Here is a 24,906-nt window from a genome sequence, read left to right as displayed (position 1 = left end):
ATGGATTTAGGAAGCATTGCAGGATCATCTAGATAAGACTACAGTAAGAGTTAAGACACAGCATGGGTTTTTAAAGGGTGGTCTTGTCTGATCATTTTGATTGGATACTATGATTGGTCACATCATAGTATCCAATTTTGAATATATAATTTTGATTCCATATACTTGGATTTCAGGACAGCTTTTGATACTGTTGCATGTGGAAGACTGCTATACAAATTGGAGGGGTATGGCGTTAAGGGTAAGTTGCTACATTGGATAAAGGGATGGTTGAGTGGGAGACGACGGAGAGTGGTAATCAGTAGACACTGCTCTTCATGAAGAAATGTTATTAGTGGAGTTCCCCATGGTTTGGTGCTGGTCCCATTGTTGTTTTTTGTATTCATCAATGATATTGACGAAGGTATGTCAGCATTAATGTCCATGTTTGCAGATGATGCAAAGTTGGCAGGGTTGTTAACGACATTCTGCTATTCTAACTGGATCTAGACAAGTTGGGATAATGGGCTGAGAAATGTCAACTGAAGTTTAACATTGACAAATGCAAAGTACTGCATATGGAGAGCAATAACCAAAGAGAAATGTACCAACTTTGTGGTACTACACTCAGGAAAGTGAAAAATACCTTGGGGTAATTGTGCAGGCAAATATGAAGTTTGCTGAATGGTGTAGACAGGCTGTCAGGGCAGGCCATGGAGTCTTGAGTGATATATAATAATTTTGCTTGTGGGGACAGGGAGGTGATTATCCTGTTGTATAAGGCAATGGGCAGGCAAAACCTAGAGTACTGTGTAGAGGTCTGGTTGCCTGAATTTAGGACGGATGTAGAGTTGCTAGAACGAGTACAAAGAAGAGCAACAAGATTGGTGAGGGGAACAAAGGGATGCTCTTACCAAGTAAGAAAGGCTTAAGTTCTGCAAAGTGTAGTGCTTGGAGGGTAGGCACCTTTGAGGTGTATAAGGCCTTGAATGGATTGAATGCTGATGGGATTCTTCCTTTTTCTCACATTAAGAACCCAAGGGGGCACAGATTCAAATTGAGGAAAGACAGTTATAGAATAGATGTTCTGAAATTTGCCTTTAGCCAGTGGGTAGTTGATTGGTGGAACAGACTTCCATATTTTGTTGTGGAAGTTGATAGCTTAAATAAATTTAAGGCTGAGCTGGACAAGCATTTATAAGTCTACTTTTGAATCAAGGCAAAGGCATTATATTTATTATTATGTTGTCCTTTCAAACACATTACATCAGAAAATCATTACAATCGATTTTGGAACAAATTTATTCCAAATTGAATTGATGGAAATTTGAAGTGATGGAGGCATAGAAATATTTTTAAATTGTGGACTGTATTTGAATCTCAGCTTTATCTCTTAAAGAAATAAAACTGTCAACATTAAATGCGTGTTGGAAAAATGTACGGACAGACCAGTTCATTCAGTAAATATGATCGAATCGGCAGAAAACAGAATCGGTGCGATAGTAGAACTTGGTCCTTGAAGCCACAGACATTCTCTCAGATATGCCAGACAAGCTGCACTTGCTACCTGGGAGTCTAAAACGCTGATGGAACTGATATTCGGGTGACACTCAAGTCAAGTGGACCCAATTTCGGCAAAGTCCAGATGGTCTGTGGCAGCCAAATTCTCTGCTTGCACTTTCACGATGGTGGGACTGTTAGTAATCCTGGGTATAACCTCCATGCACAAGTACATGGTGGGTGAGCACCCAAGTGTGAACCAACGCAAGCAGGGGTAAAGGTGTGGCACCCACACCACATGGAGAAATGCCGCCCCCTCTATGTTACCAGGCAGTACTAGGTGGTAGATGACTCTCATCAACCGGTGCAATACCACCACTTTGCTTATTGGAGGCTTGAAGTGGTGGAACCCATGTTTAGTCTCTAGAGCTAAGTTCTGGTGAACCCTTCCCTAACTCTTCCATCATGCAGTATGATTGATGACTTTTGAGGTTATGATGAACATCGTGGCAAGATCCAATATTCCTTACATTTCGAGGGTATAGTTCTAAAACGGTCTTCGCAGGCTGGCCGCTAGTTAGTACACCGGACCAAACCTATTGGTAACTCTCGAGGAGGCTTCCGGATCAGCTAGTGTATAATCTTGCTACCTCTGCTCTGCCAGATAGTGATTGGAGGGAGTCCGAGTAGTGTGCATGCGGGGAGCATTGTAGAGGCTACGTTATGTCAAGGATCTGGGTATATTCTTACGATGTCTACGCCTATCCAAAAATTTCATTACTTCATACAGTATATCCCACCCACTTTTTCTTACTATTGAATACACCATGAATTGTCAAATTAATAGAGCAAGCTTATCTGCGAAAAGATCTAAACCTTCCAAGCACTTCCTAATTCATTTCACAAATGTAAAAAAGTCAAAGTAAAGTGCAGCCATTATCAACCCAATACAGGATGGAAACCTCCTCAACAATTCATGCTGAGGGAAATGACAATCTGCCACGCTGGTCCAGTGTGGGTTGGCAGATCGACCGTATTCAGTAGTCAGGGGCTTGAACACCGGTCTACTCAAAGAGCGTGTGCTACTGCACTCCCGCTCCTGCCCACTCGGCTACGGATACCTGGTCTCATTTCTAATCTTAACGATGTCCATTTCCACTTGCAGTCTGCCAAACCCCATGTACTTTTGAGGTATATAAGGCCTTGAATGGGTTGAGCACGCTGAATTCTTATGGGATCCTTCCACTTATTCAGATTACCAACGTTAGAGGGCATAAATTCAAATTAAAAAAAGACAGATGTAGAATAGATGTGCGGAAATTTGCCTTTAGCCAGCGGGTGGTTAATTGCTGGAACAAACTTCCATTTGTCGTTGTGGAAGTTGACAGGTTAAATAAATTTAAGGAGGAACTGGACAGGCATTTGGAGGGAACGGTGTGATTTTTTTATTTTATTTTATTTTTTTATTTATTTTTTTTTGGCTGATGCTGCATAAGCTCATACAGTTGCTTTCTTGCATCACATGCCACTACTACTACTACTTTTTCTGACAGAATCTCAGTTATCTGTTGATTCAACTACTGCTCATCTCAGATGCCCAAATTATTTGCTGTATGATTCCTTTCGCCTCAAAGGTGGTACTTGTGCATATGTCTGTTGTGATATTCCCTGTCAGAGACTTGGCAATTTGGAATCTACTCTCTTTGATCTTCTCTGGCTTAAAATCTCTCTACTTCATTGTGTAAAATTCATCTGTTGTCTCTATCATTCTCCCAACTCCACTAATCACTTGGAGCTCTTTGACTTCCTCTCTTTGCAACTTGACTTTCTCCAGTCCAACTTTCCTAACAGTGAGGTAATTTTCCTTGGTGATTTTAATGTTCAGAACTCCAGCTGGCTTCCGTTTTCTAGTGACGCCGACCCAGCTGGTCGAGATGCTGAGGCTTTTGCAATTACTAATGACCTGCCACAGATTGTTCATTTACCTACAAGAATACCGGACAATTCTAATCATACAGGCAACATGCTTGATCTTTTTATCACAAACAACCCTTCTAAGTAACCGGTCGAAGTGAGGGGGTCCTTTAGGTACTTCAGATCACAACTTGGTGATTGTCTCTTCTCCAATGGATCCTTTATCTCATGGCTATTCCCAACCTCGTGTTGTTTGGCATTAGAAGAATGCAAAATGGAGGTGACCTGCAAGATTTTTCTTCTTTTCCTTGGTCGGATTACTGTTTCACAACTTCTGATGTCAACATTTGCTCAGATTGTGTCAGTGAAATTATTCTTGAAGAAATGGAATCCTTTATCCCACACTCCACTTTAAAATCTCGTCCTTTATCTAAACCTTCGTTTTCCAATAAATGTGCTAAGGCTGTTCAAGGGAAGAACGTTGCATACCGTAATTGGCTTGTTTCTAATTCTTCAGTTTCATTGTCTGCCTACACCAAACCTCGCAACAATTGAAAAGCAGTTACTACTCAGTCCAAACTAGAGTTTGAACAGGCTAAGAGTAGAAAACTTGCTTCTTGCCCTAATGGTAGCCGAGCATTCTGGTCCCTTGACGAAGCTATTGGCCGCAACTTTTGCCTATCTTGCTCCCACCTCTGTCCAAACAAGATGGTTCTCTTGTCACTTCAGCCAAGGATAAAGCTGACCTGCTAGCATCCCATTTTTCTTCCAACTCATATATTAATGATCTTGGTAAAACACCTCCCACCATTCCCAACACACTCCATTCAATGCCTCCTGTGGTCTTCCATGAAAAGGATGTCAGAAGGATTTTGACGATTTTTGATGCTAAGAAAGCTCCAGGTCCAGAATGTATTTCTCCACTTGTTCTCAAAACCTGTTCTCCTGCCGCCTTTTTCACTTTCTTATTCCAAAGGTGTTTTTCCTTCTGCTTGGAAATTTGCTCATATCCATCCAGTTCCTAAAAAGGGCGACAAATCCCTCCCATCCAATTATTGTTCCATTGCAATTACTTCCGCTCTTTCTAAAGTAATGGAGAAATCAATTAACCGCCAACTCTTAAACTACCTAGAAACCTTCCGTCTGATCAACGATCGCCATTGGCTTCTATAATTTCCGCTCTCTCTTTTAAAACAGTCCGAATACATGCTACTACCAGCCAACATCCATTTACTGTCCAACTTCAAACTCACAGAACCAAATTTTCATCATCCTCGTTTATTCATTCAACTGCTGTTTTCTGGAACAACCTTCCTTCATACGTATTTCCTGAAAATTACAGTCTACAGAAGTTCAAGTCCAATGTCAACAAATATCTTCTTTCATCTTCTCAACCTCCAACCCAAGCACGGTACTAAGTACTATAGGTTCTAATACCTCTCGTGTTTGGGGTTTACATAAAAAAAAAAATAAGTCAGTAAGAGGGGGAATGTTTTGATGATATGACTGCTTAAGGTCTCGTGGGTAGCACATGAGACCGTGGTTGGCAGAATTGCTATCCCTCCCACACTGGGTGGAAAAGACCTATGTTTGACTTAGTCGATGACGGGAGGAACTTTTATGGGTCTTTTTCACAACGTGGCTGAGTTAGTTGGTCTCAGGTGAGGTTAGCATGGTTTTTTCTCCTGGAACTCGGGTTTTTCATTCAGAAAAATAGAAAATCGACCCCCAGAACCCATGCAATATAGACAATATACATACACAGAGCAACATGGCTTTAGTCGCCAATGCACCTAAAAAAAAAGGATTTCTGAAGTCATTCAAGAATTACTGGTAGAAAAAGAGGCTGGTAAAGCGAATTTGTTGGACGTAGTAGTAGTAGTAGCATGTGCTGCAAGAAAGCATGTATTATGAGCTTATGTAACATCAGCCAAAAAAAAAAAAATCACACCATTCCCTCCAAATGCCTGTCCAATTCCTCCTTAAATTTATCAACCTATCAACTACAACGACAGATGGAAGTTTGTTCCAGCAATTAACCACCCGCTGGCTAAAGGCAAATTTCCACACATCTATTCTACTACTGTTTTTTCTTAATTTGAATTTATGCCCCCTTAGGTTCATTATCTGAACAAGTGGAAGGATCCCATCAGAATTCAGCGTGCTCAACCCATTCAAGGCCTTATACACCCCAATCAGATCACCGCCCAGGTGCCTAGTCTCCAGCCACTGCAATTTGCAGAACTTAAGCCTCTCTTGGTAAGAGGATCCCTTCATTCTCCTCACCAATCTTGTTGCCCTTCTCTGTACATGCTCAAGTAAATCTACATCCTTCCTAAAATGAGGCCCCCCAGACCTGTATGCAGTACTCAAGGCGTGGCCTGACCATTGCCTTATACAGAGGGATAATCACCTTTTCCCTGCTAGCAAAATTCCTATATATCATTGACAAAACCCCATGACCTGCCCTGAAAGCCTGTCTGCATTGCTCAGAAAACTTCATATCTGCCTGCACAATTACTCCCAGGTTGTTTTCATTTTCTACCACCTTAAGTGTAGTACCACACAGTTGGTACGTTTCTCTGGGGTTACTTCTACCCATATGCCGTACTTTGCATTTGTCAAGGTTAAACTTCAGTTGCCACTTCTTAACCCATCTGCTCAAATTATGTAGATCATGTTGCAGTAGCACACTGCCATTACTGTCATTAACAACCCTGCCAACCTTTGTATCATCTGCAAACTTCGACATTAAGCCTGATATACCTTCATCAATATGATTGATAAATATACAAAACAACAGTGGACCCAACACCGAACCCTGTGGGACTCCACTAATAACATTAGTCCACGAAGAGCAGCACCCATTGATTACCACCCCCTATCTTCTCCCACTTAACCATCCTTTTATCCATTGTAGCAACTTACCCTTAATACCATTCTGCTCCAATTTGTACAATAGTCTTTCATGCGCAACATGGTCAAAAGCTTTTCTGAAATCCAAATATATGAAATCAAAATTATTTTTTGCATCCAGTTCTTTTGTAACCACATCATAATATCCTATCAAATTTGTTAGACAAGACTTTCCCTTAACAAACCCATGCTTTGTCTGAATTATTGCTGCAGTCTTGTCTAGATGATCCTGCAATGCATCTTTAACCAGTGACTCCATTATTTTACCCGGAACAGAAGTTAAACTAACTGGTCTGTAATTACTCGTGTCACCCTTCTATCCCCCTTTGTGAATTGGGGATACATTTGTACATCCCCAGTCCGCGGGAAACTATCCTGAGTAGATTTCAACTGGATAGATTTTATCCACCCCAGGTGCTTTTCTTATGTTTAACTTCAACAATTTCTCCTCCACTTTGCTCTCAGTTATTACAAAATCATTAAGTATCCTGCTACAATTTGATAACCTTCTGCCATTTTCAAACCTTAATAATTCCTATTATGTGAATGTAGATGCAAAATACTTATTCAGCTTGTTTGCTATTTGAGCAGGATCATCAACAGTCAAACCATCGATGTCAAGTGGACCAATCAGATTCAACCCCTTCCTTTTAGAGTTTATATAAGTAAAGAAATCCTTGCTGTTTTTTTTTAGCATCTTTTGCCAAGGATTTCTCGTAATCTGCCTTCGCCTGCCTAACCTCCTTTGTGACCTGATTACAGACTAGCTTATATCTGCCATAGGCTTCTGAGTCGCTTGATAATTTATATGCATCCCATGCATTTTCGTTCTCTGTTACGAGTCTCATTAGTTCATTTGATAACCATTTAGGCCTAAACCTTGAACAATATTTCTTAATAGGTATGTAACTTTTAGTAGCTTCGACGATTAATTCCTTGAATGCTTTCCACTTAGTATTTACTGTTGGTAACATTGTCAGTTTATCCCACTGTACAGAATTTAAAAACTGCCTGAGACCACTGCACTCACCTTTACGGAAGCAAAAATCTTTTCCTTTACCTCTGATGGTAATTAAATCTTTAAGTAAATCCCACACCAGTACACTGTGATCACTGCCACCTAGTGGTTCCTTTATCTGCAAATTCTTAATACACGAATGATCACTGCTGATAACCAGATCAAGAGTATTACTTTCTCTGGTTGCCTCTCGAACATGCTGCTGCAGAAAACAATCATCCAATAAATCCACAAAAGTCTGACTAGTGTGTGAGTGACCAACCCACAAGTTCCAGTCAATATCTGGGAAGTTAAAAACCCCCATTATAAGACATTCCGATTTACTAGCCCACTCTATTTCACTGTACAATTGTTCATTGTACTCATTCGAGTCATTAGGCCTATAACACACTCCTACTCTTATTTTTGCTTTCGCAGTGCTTATGTCACACCAAACTGACTCAACAGTGCACTGTTCATCTATATCAACTGGATGCACTTCTTTTTATTTTATGTTTTTCTTAATTAACAGCATAACACCTCATCCCTTTCTATCCTTTCTGTACATATTGTACTCCCCAAATTCCAGTTCAGCATTCCTTATATCTGTGTGACAGCACGTCTCTGCTATCCCAACAATATCCACCTTTGATGTCTTTACCAACGCTTCAAATTCATCAAATTTATTTACTATACTTCTAGCATTAGAAGTATTGCTTCTAATGCTAGAAGTATTAGATGAAAAGGGAGCTTCAAAAATGCTTAGTTCCATCCGATGAAATTTACAAAGATCTGTCAAGCAAAAGCAAACACAGATTAATGATTTTGTACACAGAACAGAATATACATGAAATCTAAAGTGGTGTATTTTTGTTAGTTCTGTTAACATTGTTAACAAGTGGTGTATATTTAGCTTTTGGAATGTAACCTCCCTTTTTGTACTGGTTCTTAGTCCCATGTAACACCGTTTCGCACTACACAAGATTTTATAGGAACCTGACTACCATGTTATACGAGGATTAGCATTAGTAGAGGCATTTGATGCAAGAAAGCGAGCTTATGCAGCATCAGCCAAAAAAAAAAAAAATAAATAAATAATAAATGAATAAATAAAAATAACCACTTCCGCTTCTCCCCTCTGTTCGTTCGAAATACCTGTCCAGCTGAGCCTTAAACTTATTTAGGCTGTCAACTTCCACGACAAGGGATGGAAGTCTGTTCCACAAACAACCACCCACTAGCTAAAGGCAAATTTCCTCACGTCTATCCTACATCTCTCTTTCCTCAATTTGAATTTATGCCCTCTCAGGTGATTATTCTGAGCAAGAGGAAGAATCCCATCAGCATTGAGCATGCTCAAACCATTCAAGGTTTTATACACCTCTATCAGATCACCTCGCTGGTGCCTAGTCTCCAGACACTGTAATTTGCAAAACTTAAGCCTTTCTTCGTAAGAGCACCCCTTTGTTCCATTCACTAATCTTGTTGTCCTTCTCTGTACTTGTTCCAGCATCTCTACATCCTTCTTGAAATGAGGCCTCCAGACTTGTATACAGTACTCTAGGTGTGGCCTGACCATTGCCTTATACAAAGGAATAATCACCTCCTTATCCCTGCTAGAAAAATTCCTATATATCGTTGACAATACACGATGAGCTACTCTTGCAGCCCATCTGCCCTGCTCAGAAAACTTCATATCTGCCTGAACAACCACCCTCAGGTCCCTTTCATTCTCTACCACTGTCAGTGTAGTACCACAGAGTTGATATGTTGCTCTGGGGTTGCTGTTTCCCATATGTAGTACTTTACATTTGTCAATGTTAAACTTCATTTGCCACCTCTCAGCCCATCTGCTCAGCCTTTCCAGATCCTGTTGCAGCAGCATAGTGTCAGTAGTGTCCTTGACAACCCTGCCAACCTTCGTATCGTCTGCAAACTTGGACGATATACGATGACTTGATATACCATCATCAATATCATTTATAAATACAGAAAAAAATAATGGACCCAATACTGAACACTGAGGGACTCCACTAATAACACTAGTCCACGATGAGCAGTGTCCATTGATTACCACTCTCTGTCTTCTCCCCCTCAACCACCCCTTTATCCATAGCAACCATTTGCCTCCAATGCCACACTGCTCCAATTTGTGAACAGTATCAAAAGCCTTTCTAAGATCCAAGTATATAATATCATAGTTATTCCCTGCATCCATTTATTTTGTGACTGCATCATAGTATCCAATCGAATTGGTCAGGCAAGACATCCCCTTAACAAAACCATGCTGTGTCCGAGCTATAACTGAAGTCTTGTCTAGATGATCCTGCAGTGCTTCTTTAACCAGTGCCTCCATTAATTTTCCGGGAACAGAAGTTAAACTAACAGGTCTATAATTATTTGTGTTGCCCTTTGACCTCCTTTGTGAATTTGGGTGACATTTACATATCTCCAGTCCATGGGTACTTCCCCTGAGTCCAAGGAAGCTCTCATAATTATGGTTAAGGGTTTGCTTACTTCCTTTGCTGCCTCCTTTAATATAACTGGATAGATCCCATCCACTCCAGGTGCCTTTCTTGTGTTTATCTTCAACAATTTCTCATCCACTTTACTCTCAGTTATTGTAAGATTCTCTAGCTTACTTTACTGCCAAAGTTGAATACACCTCTGGCATTCCCCTCGCTGAGTAACTCCTCATGTGTGAATGTCGATGCAAAATATTCATTTAGTTTGTTAGCTACCTGAGCAGGATCATCAACAGTTGACCCATCGATATCAAGTGGACCAATCTGATTCATCCCCTTCCTTCTAGAGTTTACATAAGTAAAGAACTCTTTGCTGTTTTTCTTTGCATCCCTCGCCAAAGATTTCTCGTAATCTGCCTTCGCCTGCCTGACCTCCTTTGTAACTTGTTTATAGATCAACTTGTATCTATCGTAGGCTTCTGTGTCACGTGTTAATTTGTATGTATCCCATGCATTTTTCTTCTCTGCCATATGTCTCATTAGTTCATCTGACATCCACTTAGGCCTAAACCTTGAACAATATTTTTTAGTTGGTATGTTGTAAAGCCTAGTAGTAGCTTCCAAGATAAGATTTGATGACTCATCTCCCTCCGCATCGCTTCACCTACTTGCCACAAAATTTCAAAGTTTTATCTGCTTCCCATTTTGAATTTGCTGTTGGTAACGTCATCAGTTGGTCCCACTGTATAGAATTTAAATACTGTCTCAGTCCATCGTAGTCGCCTTTACGAAAACCATAACCCTTCCCTTTACCCCTAATGGTAGTTACCTCTTTGAGTAAATCCCACTTCAGCACACTCTGATCACTGCCACCTAGTGGTTCATTTACCTGCAAATTCTTGATGCATGAAGAATCACTACTGATAATCAAATCAAGAGTATTACTCCCTCTAGTTGCCTCCCGAACATGCTGATGTAGAAAACAATCATCCAATAAATCCACAAAAGCCTTGCTAGTGTGTGAGTGACCAGCCCCCAAATTCCAGTCAATATCTGGGAAATTAAAATATCCCATTATAAGACTCTCTGATTTTCTGGCCCACTCTATTTCCCTGTACAGTTTCTTATTATACTCTTCAGAGTCATTAGGCCTATAGCACACTCCTACTCTAAATTTTGATCTCCCAATGCTTATGTCACACCAAACTGACTCGACACTGCACTGTCCAGCGATGTCGACTGGCTTCACTTCCTTGGATTTTATGTATTTCTTAACTAAAAGCATAACCCCTCCTCCCTTCCTCTCCTGTCTATCCTTTCTGTAAACATTGTACTCCCCAAATTCCAGTTCTGCATTCCTTATATCTGTTTGACACCACGTGTCTGAAATCCCCACAATATCTGCCTTTGATGTTTTGAGTAGTACCTCAAATTCATCAAATTTATTTACTAAACTCCTAGCATTGGTGTACACGCAAGTATACATGCACCTGTTCTTTTTCTTAGCTACCCTAACACAACCCATGTGTTTACTTGTACCCCAATGATTCCCAGCAGTCTCTGAAATATCCTGCATCTTATTTTCCAGGCTGCGGCTCATTCCAATAGAAGCAGTGCAAGAATCACTTTCACCTCTGCCAGTGGCTACTGTTAATCTATTAGTCCTTGTATCCCCCCAATGTAGCAGTTTTCCGACCCACCTAACACTGCCTCGATAGCATCAGCAAACATTCTTGCACCCTTTCTATTTAAGTGTATCCCATCCCTGTAGAAACAGTCTCTCCTGTTAACAAGTACAGACTAGGCTGAAAAAAATTGTACCCCTTGAGCCTTGCGCAATCTTTCCAGGGCCGAATTGATCGACAGGGCTCTCAAATTACCTGTATGTTGACTACCAAAATAAACTATTTGAATTCTACAAGGCTCTACCATCAGAAGATTTTCTGCTGAAGAAAGAAAATGCCACCAAAGATGGCTACTTTGTTCAGATCAACGTATGTTTGCAACCAAGTTTTTTTGTCGCATGATATCAAATAAATATTTAAAAAGAAACAGAATAACAGATTAGCAACTTCATTCTGTATTGAGAATTGGTGTCAAAAATTTTCAACCAAATTTTGAACAGTTATCTAAAAATATCCAGCCTAAATCATCTCATTAAATGTTAAGTTTTGTTCAGAAAACATTGTGTATTAACATTTTCGAATATTTTCAATTTTAGGTGTATCATTATATGTATTTATTTATTCACCTTAATATCGAAAAGCAGTGATCCTTTTTTGGTTGTAAATTTTCTAAAGTGACTATTTAAAAACAAAAGTAAAGTATTAAAAAAAAAAAAAAAAACAAATTAAAGTATGGTTGAGTCCCGAATATCTGAGTCCTGATTTTCCGGAGTTGCATGTTATCCGAGTAGCTCTTAGCTCAGTTTTTACATAATGGCTAAGTGATGCCATAAAGAGTTGTTTGTGTTCATATGTATGATGAGTAAGACTGTGATGAGAACAGACTGTGCTGATTCACTGAATTTTGATGACTCATCTCCCTCCGCATCGCTTCACCTACTTGCCACAAAATTTCAAAGTTTTATCTGTTGGGGTCTGTTTGACATCTTGTTCAGGCGATTTTGCTTGTGACTAAAAAAAAAATTAAATTTTCTGTTTAAAATCCGGCACAACAACCAGGTCAATAGACTACAATAAATTGTCAATACAAATATTTATCGTATTTAGTAGTCACGGGCTTGAATCCCGGTCCACTCAAGGAACGCGTGCTATGCAATCTTGCTCCTGACCACTCGGCTACATCAGGCCTACCACTAGTTTATCAGTGAAGATGAAGACAACGTGTGTCCAGGAGAAGGCTCAAAAATTTTGCATACAGAAGGCCTAAATGTGATTGAGACCGCACTGTGATACATCGAGGAGCAGAATGAGAGTACACCCGCTGATCTACTGTTGTTGAGACACCTGAGATAGCAGCAAACAAGCGAGGAACTTCTTTAAAACAGAAGACTTTGTTTCTAAAGCCTGATGCCGTAATCATGTACTTACAGTATGCACAGTACAATACTATGTAAGTAAATAAACACAGGCTAAGGTAAAGAAAGCCCACACGAGAAGAGCGGAAAATTTCAGCAAAGTTTAGCCATGTACAATACACTGTACTTTGCCATACCGCACTTGCAGTGTTGCTTGCTTGGTAAACTGATGGTGGATGTTATTGGTCTGTAGTAGAAGTCGAGAATGATATATTGATTGACAGGTGGGCATGACAAATGATGTACATGTACTTGTTGATGCATGAACAGAACAGATGATAACATCAGTTTAGTCATTGGTTGGCATTATGACATGTATTAATGAATAAAGAACGGCGCATAATTAGTTTCGGAATGAACGGCATAAGATAATATTAGCGATTAATCTTTTAAAGTTGGAAGAAATTTGTGGAGAAAAATGAAATGTTGCTTCAACTTCCTTGATTTTTTTGATGAAATCTAAATTAATAAGACTGAAACTGTACTGTTTTAAGTGCAGTAATTATTTTAAACTAATTGAATCACGAATGGAGTAAAGTGGAAAGTTCTGGCATTGTAAAATATGTTCTGCACGCACGCGTCTTTAAAAAAAAAATACAAAATAAAAATACAGTAATAAGAAACAAATTATGCTCTAGTCCACCCATGATTCTATAGAAAAAAGGCCAGGTTACCCCCTCCACTTCTGGAGGTAGGGGACAGGGTTCAAGCTCTCACGGGATTCAATTTCTACTCCTGACCGATAACAACCATCTGTTTACCGAGCGAGCAACAATACAAATGCTGTCATGGCGAACTAGTTCCACTGGTAAACCACTCAGAAATTTGCCATACTCTTTGTGTGGGCTTGCTTTACCTTTGCCATAAATGCAATTACAGTATGTAATTGCATTTATGTAATTACATACATACATGTATGTGTATTCTTTTTCTTATTCCAAATACAGTACATATATACTGTATTTGGAATAAATTACAGTACATATGTATATACATGTACTTCCTTAATGGCAGGAATGAGGGAGATCCTAGAGGGGGTGGGAACATTTTCTGTGTTAATTAAGTTTGACTGTATCCGAGCTGTTCTTGGTCCACATTAGCTTGAATAATCATGACTCTACTGTATTTAAAAAAAAACAAGAAGAAAGTAATTCATATTTTTATAATTTTAATAAAATCTAAAAAATAAATAACTGACATAGATTTGTTGCACATAAAAGTGTTGGGAATTTGCAGTTTTTATATACATAGCCTGAAAATAAAAAATGGTAACATGAAAATAGAAACTTTCTTTTACAAGTAACAAGATATCGAAAATGTAACACACAATTTTTTCTCAAATCACTCAGTGCAGCCTGCAAAACAAACTTTGAATATGGCCCCTGTATGGGAAAAGGTTGGACATCACTGCTTTAGTTTGTTAGAAGTGTACTCTGCATAAGAACATAAGTGTACTCTGCTTTAGTTTGTTAGAAGTGTACTCTGTATTAACCAGTTTAAAGTTTGTGAGAAAAACTTCTGTTTCAAAAGTTTTAATTAAATATTTCAAATTTCAGACATGTATCACCAGTTTTTAGATAATGAATATGATGTTAAAGGGACAACTTCAGCTGTTGTTCAAGGAGTGGCTATCACCGAACACCTTTCAAAGTTGTTAGCTGGAATCACTCTTTTGGATAAAGAGCTACATTATCAGGTATGTTCACAAATTTTTAAATATGTTATTTGCATTTATTTGCTCAGTGTGGAAAGGTGTAGTGATTTGCTTCAAATTCCATGTGTGAATGATGGGAATATAGTGTGGTTTTGTTCCCACTAAATATGTAATGTGATTATTATAGATTATAGTTTAACCCATGGGTGAGTATGCTCTCCCTTCTATTTTAAATTAAAAATATATAATTATGTCCAGTAGAATTGTGTCATTGGTCATAGACTGACCTCTGAAAATTTCAGAGAAGCCTGCCTGTTTGCATATCTCATGTTTGGCGCTGTTCATGTAATTGTGCGCACTTACGTAACTCTCTCTTTCTTGTGGGTTACTCATGAAATGTGATGTTAAAAATAGCAGTGTCTATTGTGTCTTTTTTGTGTCTTTTTTACTTACTTCACTGTTTACTGGCACATTATAGCCATAGAAGCTGATGCGCCAGTAAAATATCCAAACCAACCAACAAACCAATCACTGTGTTTACATAGTCATGCTCACTGCTTCACACAGATAGGTGTATGACTTACCTCAGGAAGTATCATTGAAGAAATTATTCCCATATAGATATCAGATTTATTCCCATATAGATATCAGATTTCTTCGTGGCTAACAGGTTTCTTGATTTAGTAAAGCATCCCCACTCCTACTGATAAATGAAACTTTTAGAGAAAGCCTGTTTGCTAATTTTATTTGAAATACAGTGGATCCTGGTTATTTGGGACAATGGTGACTAGTGCATTTTGGCCTGATTAAATGGCTGCCCCAATTATGTTCAGTTTCACACAAATAGTTAAAATACAGTATCAATTGTAACATTCGATTCTCTGTGCGACGAAATCATGTTACGATGGACTCACCATAGTAATTTATTGTTCGCTATACAATATTCAATAAGTGCCAGTCATTGTGATCATGTGTCGGGAAGCTGCTAGCTTGGGGTGATACAAGTAGCCACTGTTAGAGGTGAAAGTGATTCTTGCACTGCTTCTATTGGAATGAGAAGCAGCCTGGAAAACAAGATGTAGGGTATTTCAGAGACTGCTGGGAGTCATTGCGGTACAACACATGGGTTGTGTTAGGGTAGCAAAGAATAGGAACAGGTGCATGTATACACCAATGCTAGGAGTTTGGTAAATAAAATTGATGAATTTGAGGTATTGCTCAAAACATCAAAGGCAGATATTGTTGGGATATCAGAGACGTGGTGTCAGAGGCGCCTCCGTAGCCAGGTGGGAAGGAGCAGCAGTGCATAGCACAGGCTTCTTGATTAGACCGGAGTTCGAGCCCGTCACCACCAAATACGGAGAATGTGGAAAGGTCAGGGAATGACCACCGCATATCCCGGAGCAATATGGCCTTAGTTGCTAATGCTCCTAAAAACCAACTAACTAACAACTACCTAACTAACGTGGTGTCACACAGATATAAGGAATGCAGAACTGCAATTTGGGGAGTACAATATGTACAGACAGGATAGGAAGGGAGGAGGAGTTATACTATTAGTTAAGAAACACACAAAATCCAAGGAAGTGAAGCCAGTCGACATCGCTGGATAGCTCAGTGTCAAGTCAGTTTGGTGTGACATAAGCATTGGGAGAACAAAATTGAGAGTAGGAATGTGTTATAGGCCTAATGACTCATAAGTGTCATTAGGCCTATAACACATTCCTACATAATAAGAAACTGTACAGGGAAATAGAGTGGACCAGTAAATCAGAGAGTCTTATAATGGGGGATTTTAATTTCCCAGATATAAGCACACACTAGCAAGTGTAAGTGACCAACTCACACTTGCTAGTGTGTCAGTTGGTCACTCACACACTAGCAAGGCTTTTGTGGATTTATTGGATGATTGTTTTCTACATCAGCATGTTCAGAAGGCAACTAGAGGGACTCTTGATTTGATTATCAGTAGTGATTCTTCATGCATTAAGAATCTGCAGATAAAGGAACGACTAGGTGGCAGTGATCACAGTGTGCTGAACTGGGATTTCCTCAAAGAGGTAACTACCATCAGGGGTAAAGGTAAGGGTTTTTGCTTTCGTAAAGGTGATTATAGCGGTCTGAGACAGTATTTAAATTATATATGTTGGGACCAACTGATGATGTTACCAACAGTAAATTCAAAATGGGAAGCATTCAAAGAATTTATCTTGGAAACTACTAGGCTTTACGTACCAACTAACAAATATTGTTCAAGGTTTAGGCCTAAATGGATGTCAGATGAACTAATGAGACATATGGCAGAGATTAAAAATGCATGGGATACATATAAATTAATGGGTGACATGGAAGCCTATGATAGATATAAGCTGGTCTGTAACCAAGTCACAAAGGAGATTAGGCAGGCAAAGGCAGATTATGAGAAATCTTTGATAAAGGATGCAAAGAAAAACCGCAAAGAGTTCTTTACCTATGTAAACTCTAGAAAGAAGGGGATGAATCAGATTGGTCTACTTGATATCAATGGTTCAACTTTTGATGACCCTGCTCAGGTGGCTAACAAACTAAATGAGTATTTTGCATCTACATTCACACATGAGGAGTTATACAGGGAGGGGAATGCCAGAGGTGAATTAATCTCTGGCAGTGAGCTAGATGATTTTGTAATAACTGTGAGGAAAGTGGAGGAGAAATTGTTGAAGATAAACATAAAAAAGGCACCCGGGGTGGATGGGATCTATCCAGTTATATTAAAGGAGGCAGCAAAGGAAGTAAGCAAACCCTTAGCCCCTAATTATGAGAGCTTCCTTGGACTCAGGGGAGGTACCCACAGACTGGAGATGTGGAAATGTGACCCCAATTCACAAAGGAGGATCAAAGGCTGACACAAGTAATTATAGACCTGTGAGTTTAACTTCAGTTCCAGGAAAATTAATGGAGGCACTGGTTAAAGAAGGACTGCAGGATCATCTAGACAAGACTTCAGTTATAACTCAGACACAGCATGGGTTTGTTAAGGGAAAGTCTTGCCTGACCAATTTGATTGGATACTATGATGTGGTCATAAAGGAACTGGATGCAGGGAATAACTTTGATATCATATATTTGATCTTAGAAAGGCTTTTGATACTGTTGCACATGGAAGACTGCTGAACAAATTGGACTAGTGTGGCATTGGAGGCAAATTGCTGCTATGGATAAAGGGATGGTTGAGTGGGAGAAGAGAGAGAGTGGTAATCAATGGACACTGCTCATTGTGGACTAATGTTATTAGTGGAGTCCCTCAGGGCTCAGTGTTGGGTCCATTGTTCTTTTCTGTATTTATAAATTATATTGATGATGATATATCAAGCTTAATGTCCAAGTTTCCAGATGATTCGAAGGTTGGCAGGCTTGTTAAGGACACTAACAGTACGCTGCTGCAATAGGATCTAGAAAAGTTGAGCAGATATGCTGAGAGGTGGTAAATGAATTTTAACATTGACAAATGTAAAGTACTACATACGGGAAGCAATAATCCCAGAGTAACGTATCAACTCTGTGGTAATTGATGGATTCCTGTAATTTTCAGTTCATTTTTAAATTTTTGTGCATGTCCCAAATATATAGCAGTAAAAGAAAGTTCTTCTGCATGTATATCAAATATGAAACTTGTTGGGGATGATTTCTGACCTGGTGATATACTTAAATATCACCATAAATAATCTTCAGACAATGATAATGTTTGTCATCGAATTAACAATAGTTCATCATCATTGTTGACAGGATCCACAATTTCATCTGAATGTTCCTGTTCACTATCATGATTTGTCTCCCCAAGAAATCATCACTCACTTTTATGTCATAGAATTTATACAAAGGTGAATTTATCAAATACCGTAACCATATTTTGTCTATTTTCTTCTGCAGTCATCTTTGTAGATATGATTTATGTATGAGTCTTCATTTTATATGTATATTACTGGCATAATCATCATCATTAGATGACGATTATGCCAGTAATATTAATAAGTGATAATCTCTAGGTAATTGATGAACCATCATATTTACTTTAACTGGTACATTTATTACTTGTCCAATGATCCCATATTGTCCATGTTCATAACGTAAACAATGAATTTGCATAAAGGGTAATCGTGGTAATATCAAACGCTCAGTCACAACATCCAGTGGAGGCAAATGAGAAGGATATGTTGGATATATAAATCCATTTCACGTGGCCATAGTTGTTATCATCCCTCTTTTAATGAAGTATGACATGTATTACATGTCATGAAAGTACTGTGCGCACTTCTTGTAAATGAAATTCATTTTGAAGTAATTCATATGAAGTTGTTGGAAATAGTTTCAAATCTAATTAATGATTACAGACATTACAACTAAATCCAAATGGGTTTTTGTACACTAGTTTACAAACTCACTGTCAAGTTGTGTACACACTATTGTGATGTAATCAGGAATCTCATTATTAGCCATTTCTAATTTTGCTTTTTTTTGTGCACGTTATTCCTTCATTCATTCTGCTGGAGTTTTAGATTCCTGATAGGTATCAGGCCTAGTAGAACTGTGTGGTTGAATTTCATTATGATTTAGAATAGTTTGAAATTCTAATTTCCTTTTCTTCCGTTCACGATATTCCTTCATTATTTTAGCTTGCGTTTTTTTTTTGGGTGCAGTTTGAGAACTCCCAGGCATAACAAAACACTCTTGTTGAATTTCATCTGGATTCACATTTCTGTTCAACTTTCCTTTCTTTCTTTCTTTCTTTCTTTCTTTCACGATATTCCTTCGAATGCTGGGCTGTGGATTTTGGCACAGTCACTCACTTATTAATCATTATGCTGATATAACAGTATAACGTAGCACGTCACTGCTCAATTGCACTTGTCGTGTCACTGCAACTTGTTGCGTCAATGCACTTGTGTACAATTGAGTTTTCTTGGGCACATGCATTGTACTTGTTGCGTCACTGCATGCAACAAGTATAACGCATGTGCATTGGGTTTCATTATGATTTCTAGATAATGTAACGCTTTTTTTCAAATAACGCTGGTAAAAACATTTTTACCTTCAAAACAACAAAGACTTTACATATGTAAACTCTAGAAGGAAGGGGATGAATTAGATTGGTCCACTTGATGTTGGTAGTTTGACTGTTGATGATCCTGCTCAAAAAGCTGACAATTGGAATGAATATTTTGCATCTACATTTACTCATGAGGAATTATCTAAGGAAGAATTATTTAGCTCCCAGTTCGAGTTTACTAAACTCGAACTGGGAGCTAAATGATTTTGTAATAATTGAGATCAAAGTGGAGGAAAAATTGTTGAAGTAAAATATAAAAAGGGCACCTTTGGTGAATGCAATCTATCCAGTTATATTGAAGGAGGCAGCGAGGAAAGTAAGCAAACCCTTAGCCATAATTATGAGAGCATCATTAGATTCTGGGGAGATCCCCATGGACTGGAGATGTGCAAATGAAAAAATTTGCAAAGGGGATTCAAAAGGTGACACAAATAATGATAACCTGTTAGTTTAACTTCTGTTCCAGGCAAAACCTGGAACTGGATCACCTAGAGAAGACTGCAGTAACAGTTCAGACACCATGGATTTGTTAAGGGGAAGTCTTGTCTGACCAATCTGATTGCATACTACGATGTGGTCACAGAGGAAATGGATGCAAAAAATAATTTTGATATCATATACTTGGAGTTTTAGAAAAGCTTTTGATGCTGTTGCACATGGAGGACTGCTGTATAAATTGGAGCTGTATGGCATTAATGGCTATTTGCTGCAATGGATAAAGGGATGGTTGAGTGGGAGAGGGCAGAGAGTGGTAATAAATTGACATTGCTCTTCGTGGAATAATGTTATTAGTGGAGTTCCCCGGGGTTCGGTGCTGGGCCCATCGTTGTTTTGTGTATTTATTAATGATATCGATGAAGGTAAATCAGGCTTAATGTCCAAGTTGCATATGAATACACAAAACAACGATGGGCCCAGCACTCAAGAGAAATGTACCAATTGTGTGGTACTACACTCTGGGAGGTAGAGAATGAAAAAGCCCTGGGGGTAATTGTGCAGTCTGATATGAAGTTCTCTGAGCAGTGCAGATGGGCTGCCAGAGCAGCCCATCTGCGGCATAAGCCTCAGGCTGCGTTTCATTTTATGGCTGATAATAATAATAATAGGTGTAATATAGGCACAGCAGTTTGTGCACCATTAAACACCCATACCACACATCCACTCCCCTGAATAGCCATTGCCTGTCAGTCACCTATACAGAGTATAGGCAGTTATACACATCAATTTATACTCCAATGGCATGATTCTTAGCACAGACAGGTTGCAAATAGATACACCATATTAAGCCTGTAATCAAGCAATGCCAGTTCAGGCTACACAGGGTCTGTAGAGAGGAAATTGTTCTTGCTTGGCTTTGCATAGGTCACAGTCATCTGACACGTTCCTTTTTGCTGAGGGTGGATGACCCACCTATGTGCGAGAATTGCGAAACTTTTTTAACCGTTTATCATGTTTTTGTTGACTGTTCTTTGTTTAGGAACACACAATTTTTGTTTTACTGCTTTTAATAATCTGGCTGATCCATTTACACTCAGCCGAATTTTAGATGACAGAAATTGTCTGACATTTTTCCTCTGCTTTCTCTGCTCTATTAATTTATAGACGAAGATTTAAATATTATACTTTTATATTTGTTCTTTAACTTAATTTCTTACCATAGTATTCTATATATATTTTAGAACATCATATAAAAAAGTAGCCTTTTTTTTATAGGTTATCAAATGTATTTTGTACTCTTATTTTTCACTTAGTGTATTATGGCCTAAGCTGCCAATGTGCCATAAAAATTCAACCAACCTGCCTCCACAGATAAATTATGCAGTCTTTGTGAGCTTTTGGGGATAATGTTGAGATGGCTATCACCTACCTTTACCTCCAAGAAGCCTTCAATACCATCCATATCCCAACATTCATCAACGTCTTGGACCCAGAGACGGACTGTCCATAAGATTTACCAGGGAAACCCCGCTGAACTGGGGGCCATGAAGGCCAGTGTGATTTTCATTATTATATTGTGACCCACAGAATAGTACGACTGTGTGCTCTGACCTGCGATGCATTCCATTTGTTTTCCCCAGTAAAAATTTTTGACCCAGTCCATCTGTGTATTGGACCAGTATTTTGAAATCCACAGCAATGTGCTGTGGTTCATTAGTGCCCATCTTCAATCCTCCAGGCTAACGATTGCATGATCAAAGAACCATTACAGCAGGGGAACTTCAAGGGGGAATGGATACTTTTTGGTATTTTATTCACAGCCGTCATCATACCCTTTATTGAGAACAGACCCAATGTCATATGGTATGCAAATTTAAAAATACTTACCTGAATAATTCTGAGTTGACAGATGTCAACACTAACATCTGTGCAAATCTCTGCAACCTTGAAAACTCTCTTAAATGCTTCAGGCTTTTCATCAATGCATCTAAATCTGCCAGATTATCTTCTCACTGAAAAACAACCCAACACAGGCCGTAGCTACTGTTGGAGGATCCAAGATAATAAATATGCCCAATGCACACCAACTTAGGAATAGCCTTTGGCCTTAATTCCGATTTTACAATCACATTGAAAAAAACGCTTACTAATTCTGTCAAATCTTGCTGGCTGCAAAATTCCAACTCCTCCACATTTGTGAGCCTGTGAAAATGTATAACCAATTTACTCTATGCTGCAATCCTGTATGGAGCTGAAATCTAGCCATCCAGTACCCACACTAATGTGAAGTTCATTTATTCTGAGGAATGCTGGTTGCTAAAAGTTGAAGAAATTTGCAGAAATTACCCACAAATTAAATCTTTCTCCTCTCCAATGGACAACAGCAATGGCCCAAGAACTGGGGCTGAGACTAACAAGCCTTGTAGATAATAAGAGACTGGTTTTCGATACAAAAATGATCACTGGAATTATATTGGAACCAATAAATGGGACATTCATGGAGCATCCCCCCACTCATGTATAAGATCAGTGTCAACTTTAGCTGTGCATTCCAACTTGCCTTTATCCGATCATTTCCTACCAAAACAGATACTTGACATAATCGAAGGACTTAATGTTGACATCCATTGATTTGCCACCGATGCAGCTTATGATACCATGTGTTTCTCACCACATGCTCCCTGACTGACTTGTCATCATAACTGTGGACTGAGCCATTCAACACTTGCCACAGTGCATCTGGATTCAGTACCTCCAGCTGTGGATGGATAACTATCATTATCTTGAGCTGGACTACTTACCTCTGACACAGTCCTCCACAGACAGTGAAATCTTTCCCTGTGTACAAATTCGTTATATTGTACTTTCCTGTCATTACAGTATGTTTTACGTTTTATTGCATTTGTTTTTGTTTTTCTTTGTTTTGATTATATATTATTTGTACATGTCACATTATTTCTTTGTAGCATCCACTAATTTGTAATCACTGGCAACTTGCCATGATGGGAATGAAGATATATTTATTTATTTATAACAAGAAGAAGATTGCAATCCTCATCGATGATGCTATTACTGGGTTTGACTTTATTAAGATGTTTCTATCTTTAAGATATTATATGATGATAGATTATTGTAATCCATTCCAAGTTAATTTGATATGTTACAGGTTGCTGCTAATTATGGAGATCTGCTTTCTCAAGCTACAGGAATGCAGACATTGGAAAGTGTTCTTCAAGTTATACATAACAGACTTCAGTCAATGTTAGCTACTATAGAAAGGTAAGTCTTTGGTGATTGGTAAAATCTGTTAGTTAGTTATTGAGAAAAGGCAAATTTTGACAGTTTTTTTTAATTCATTTAACTTGCTTTTTTATTAAATTTCATTCGGTTGATTTTTGTTTAATAAATTTTATTCAGTTCATTTTTCTTTAATATATTTCAGATTGTTCATTAGCATTAGCATTAGTAGAGGCATACGATGCAAGAAACAAGCTTATACAGCATGAGCCAAAAAAAAAAAAAAACTCTTCCCATTTCACCCAACCATTCATTCCAAATGCTTGTCTAGTTCTGCCTTGAATTTATTTAAGCTATCAACTTCCACAACGACAGATGGAAGTTTGTTCCAGCAATCAACTATCCGCTGACTAAAGGCAAATTTCCGCACATCTATTCGACAACTGTCTTTTCTCAATTTCAGTTTATGCCCCCTCAATTTTGTAGTCTGAGCAAGAGGAAGAATTCTATCAGCATTGAGCCTGCTCAATCCATTCAAAGCCTTATACACCTCATTCAGATTGATTTGCAGGTGCCTAGTCTACAGAAACTGCAATTTACAGAATATAAGCCTTTCTTCGTAAGAGCACAACTTTGTTCCTCTCACCAGTTTTGTTGCCGTTCTCTGTACTCATTCTAGTAACTCTATATCATTCCTAAAGTGTGGCTTCCAGACCTGTATGCAGTGCTCGAGGTGTGACCATTGCCTTAAATTTTGGGCTATCACCCACTGACACTTTTGGGGGTGGGAACAGCCAAGTATAAAATACCCCTAGAAGGTCGGGATTTTTTTTACTAGCGGGTTTTCCCTTATCTGCAAAGATGATGGTGGCACCAGATTTGCTAATGTGCTTCAGAGCATAGATGGGTCCTCACCATGGAAAGCTTATGGTTGGGGGTGGAGAGAAACACAAAAATCATTTCTTTGGTTGCAGTTGCACAGAATTCGGTAGGAAAGGTTGGGACCCATTCCCTGTCCAAAGTTAACTATTGCAGCATATTGAAGCACTTCCCATCAAGGGCCAGATCCTAGTGCAGTGGCCACATTATACCAGATCACTTCTCTATTCTCCCTCCTTGAGCTTCATGGTGACCATGCGGGTCTTGCAAACAAAGGAAAATAGAGAATAACTCTAGTATTTGGCTAATTTCCCTAATTTCCTTTTGGTTCAAAAGTTTCTCACCTAGACACTCCTCAGAGACTATCTTCTGGTGGAGACACAATTTGGAATTTTAACTGAAATTTAAACACATTTTAAATACATTTTTACGGAGCGTAGTTATGTGCGTCCGAATGCAAAGGCGGCCATATTTGCTCTTCAAATGAGGAGTGTGGAATGTAGAGTGTGTTTAGTGTCAAACGGCACCAGGGGTTTTCTTCATCTCCGCATAGTATACATTGTGGGTGTGAAACAGAACACTGTCAATACCACAGTTTTAAAAGGGTATGGATTTTGTACATGTGTAGTATTGTGTTTTTTTTTTTTTTTTTGGCTGATGCTGCATAAGCTTGCTTTCTTGCATCAAATGCCTCTACTAATGCTAATGCTAATGCTAATGCTCTGGTCATTTAGCTGCTGGGCCTGTAATGGGGGCCTAACGTTGTCCACAGTCTGCCTTGTGGAGGCAAACCTGGTACAC

At 38.8% G+C, this 24,906-nt stretch overlaps 1 protein-coding gene across 1 annotated transcript in view; it reads left to right on the top strand.

Annotated features, from left to right (window-relative positions):
* The window catches only part of fws (Conserved oligomeric Golgi complex subunit 5 four way stop), a 372,604-nt gene that overhangs the window by 12,810 nt on the left and 334,888 nt on the right, over positions 1-24,906 (top strand). Inside the window, exons 2-3 of the mRNA XM_090384621.1 lie at positions 14,368-14,507; positions 23,156-23,268. Of these exons, the coding sequence (XP_090240747.1) occupies positions 14,368-14,507; positions 23,156-23,268 (253 nt within the window). The remainder of the gene's footprint in view (positions 1-14,367; positions 14,508-23,155; positions 23,269-24,906) is intronic.

Source organism: Mastigoproctus giganteus, chromosome 11 (assembly GCF_048544385.1).
Source record: "Mastigoproctus giganteus isolate SK-2022 chromosome 11, ASM4854438v1, whole genome shotgun sequence".
NCBI lineage: Eukaryota > Metazoa > Arthropoda > Arachnida > Uropygi > Thelyphonidae > Mastigoproctus > Mastigoproctus giganteus.
The sequence above is the reverse complement of the archived record's forward strand: the minus strand, read 5'-3'. Positions and strand labels throughout refer to the sequence as shown.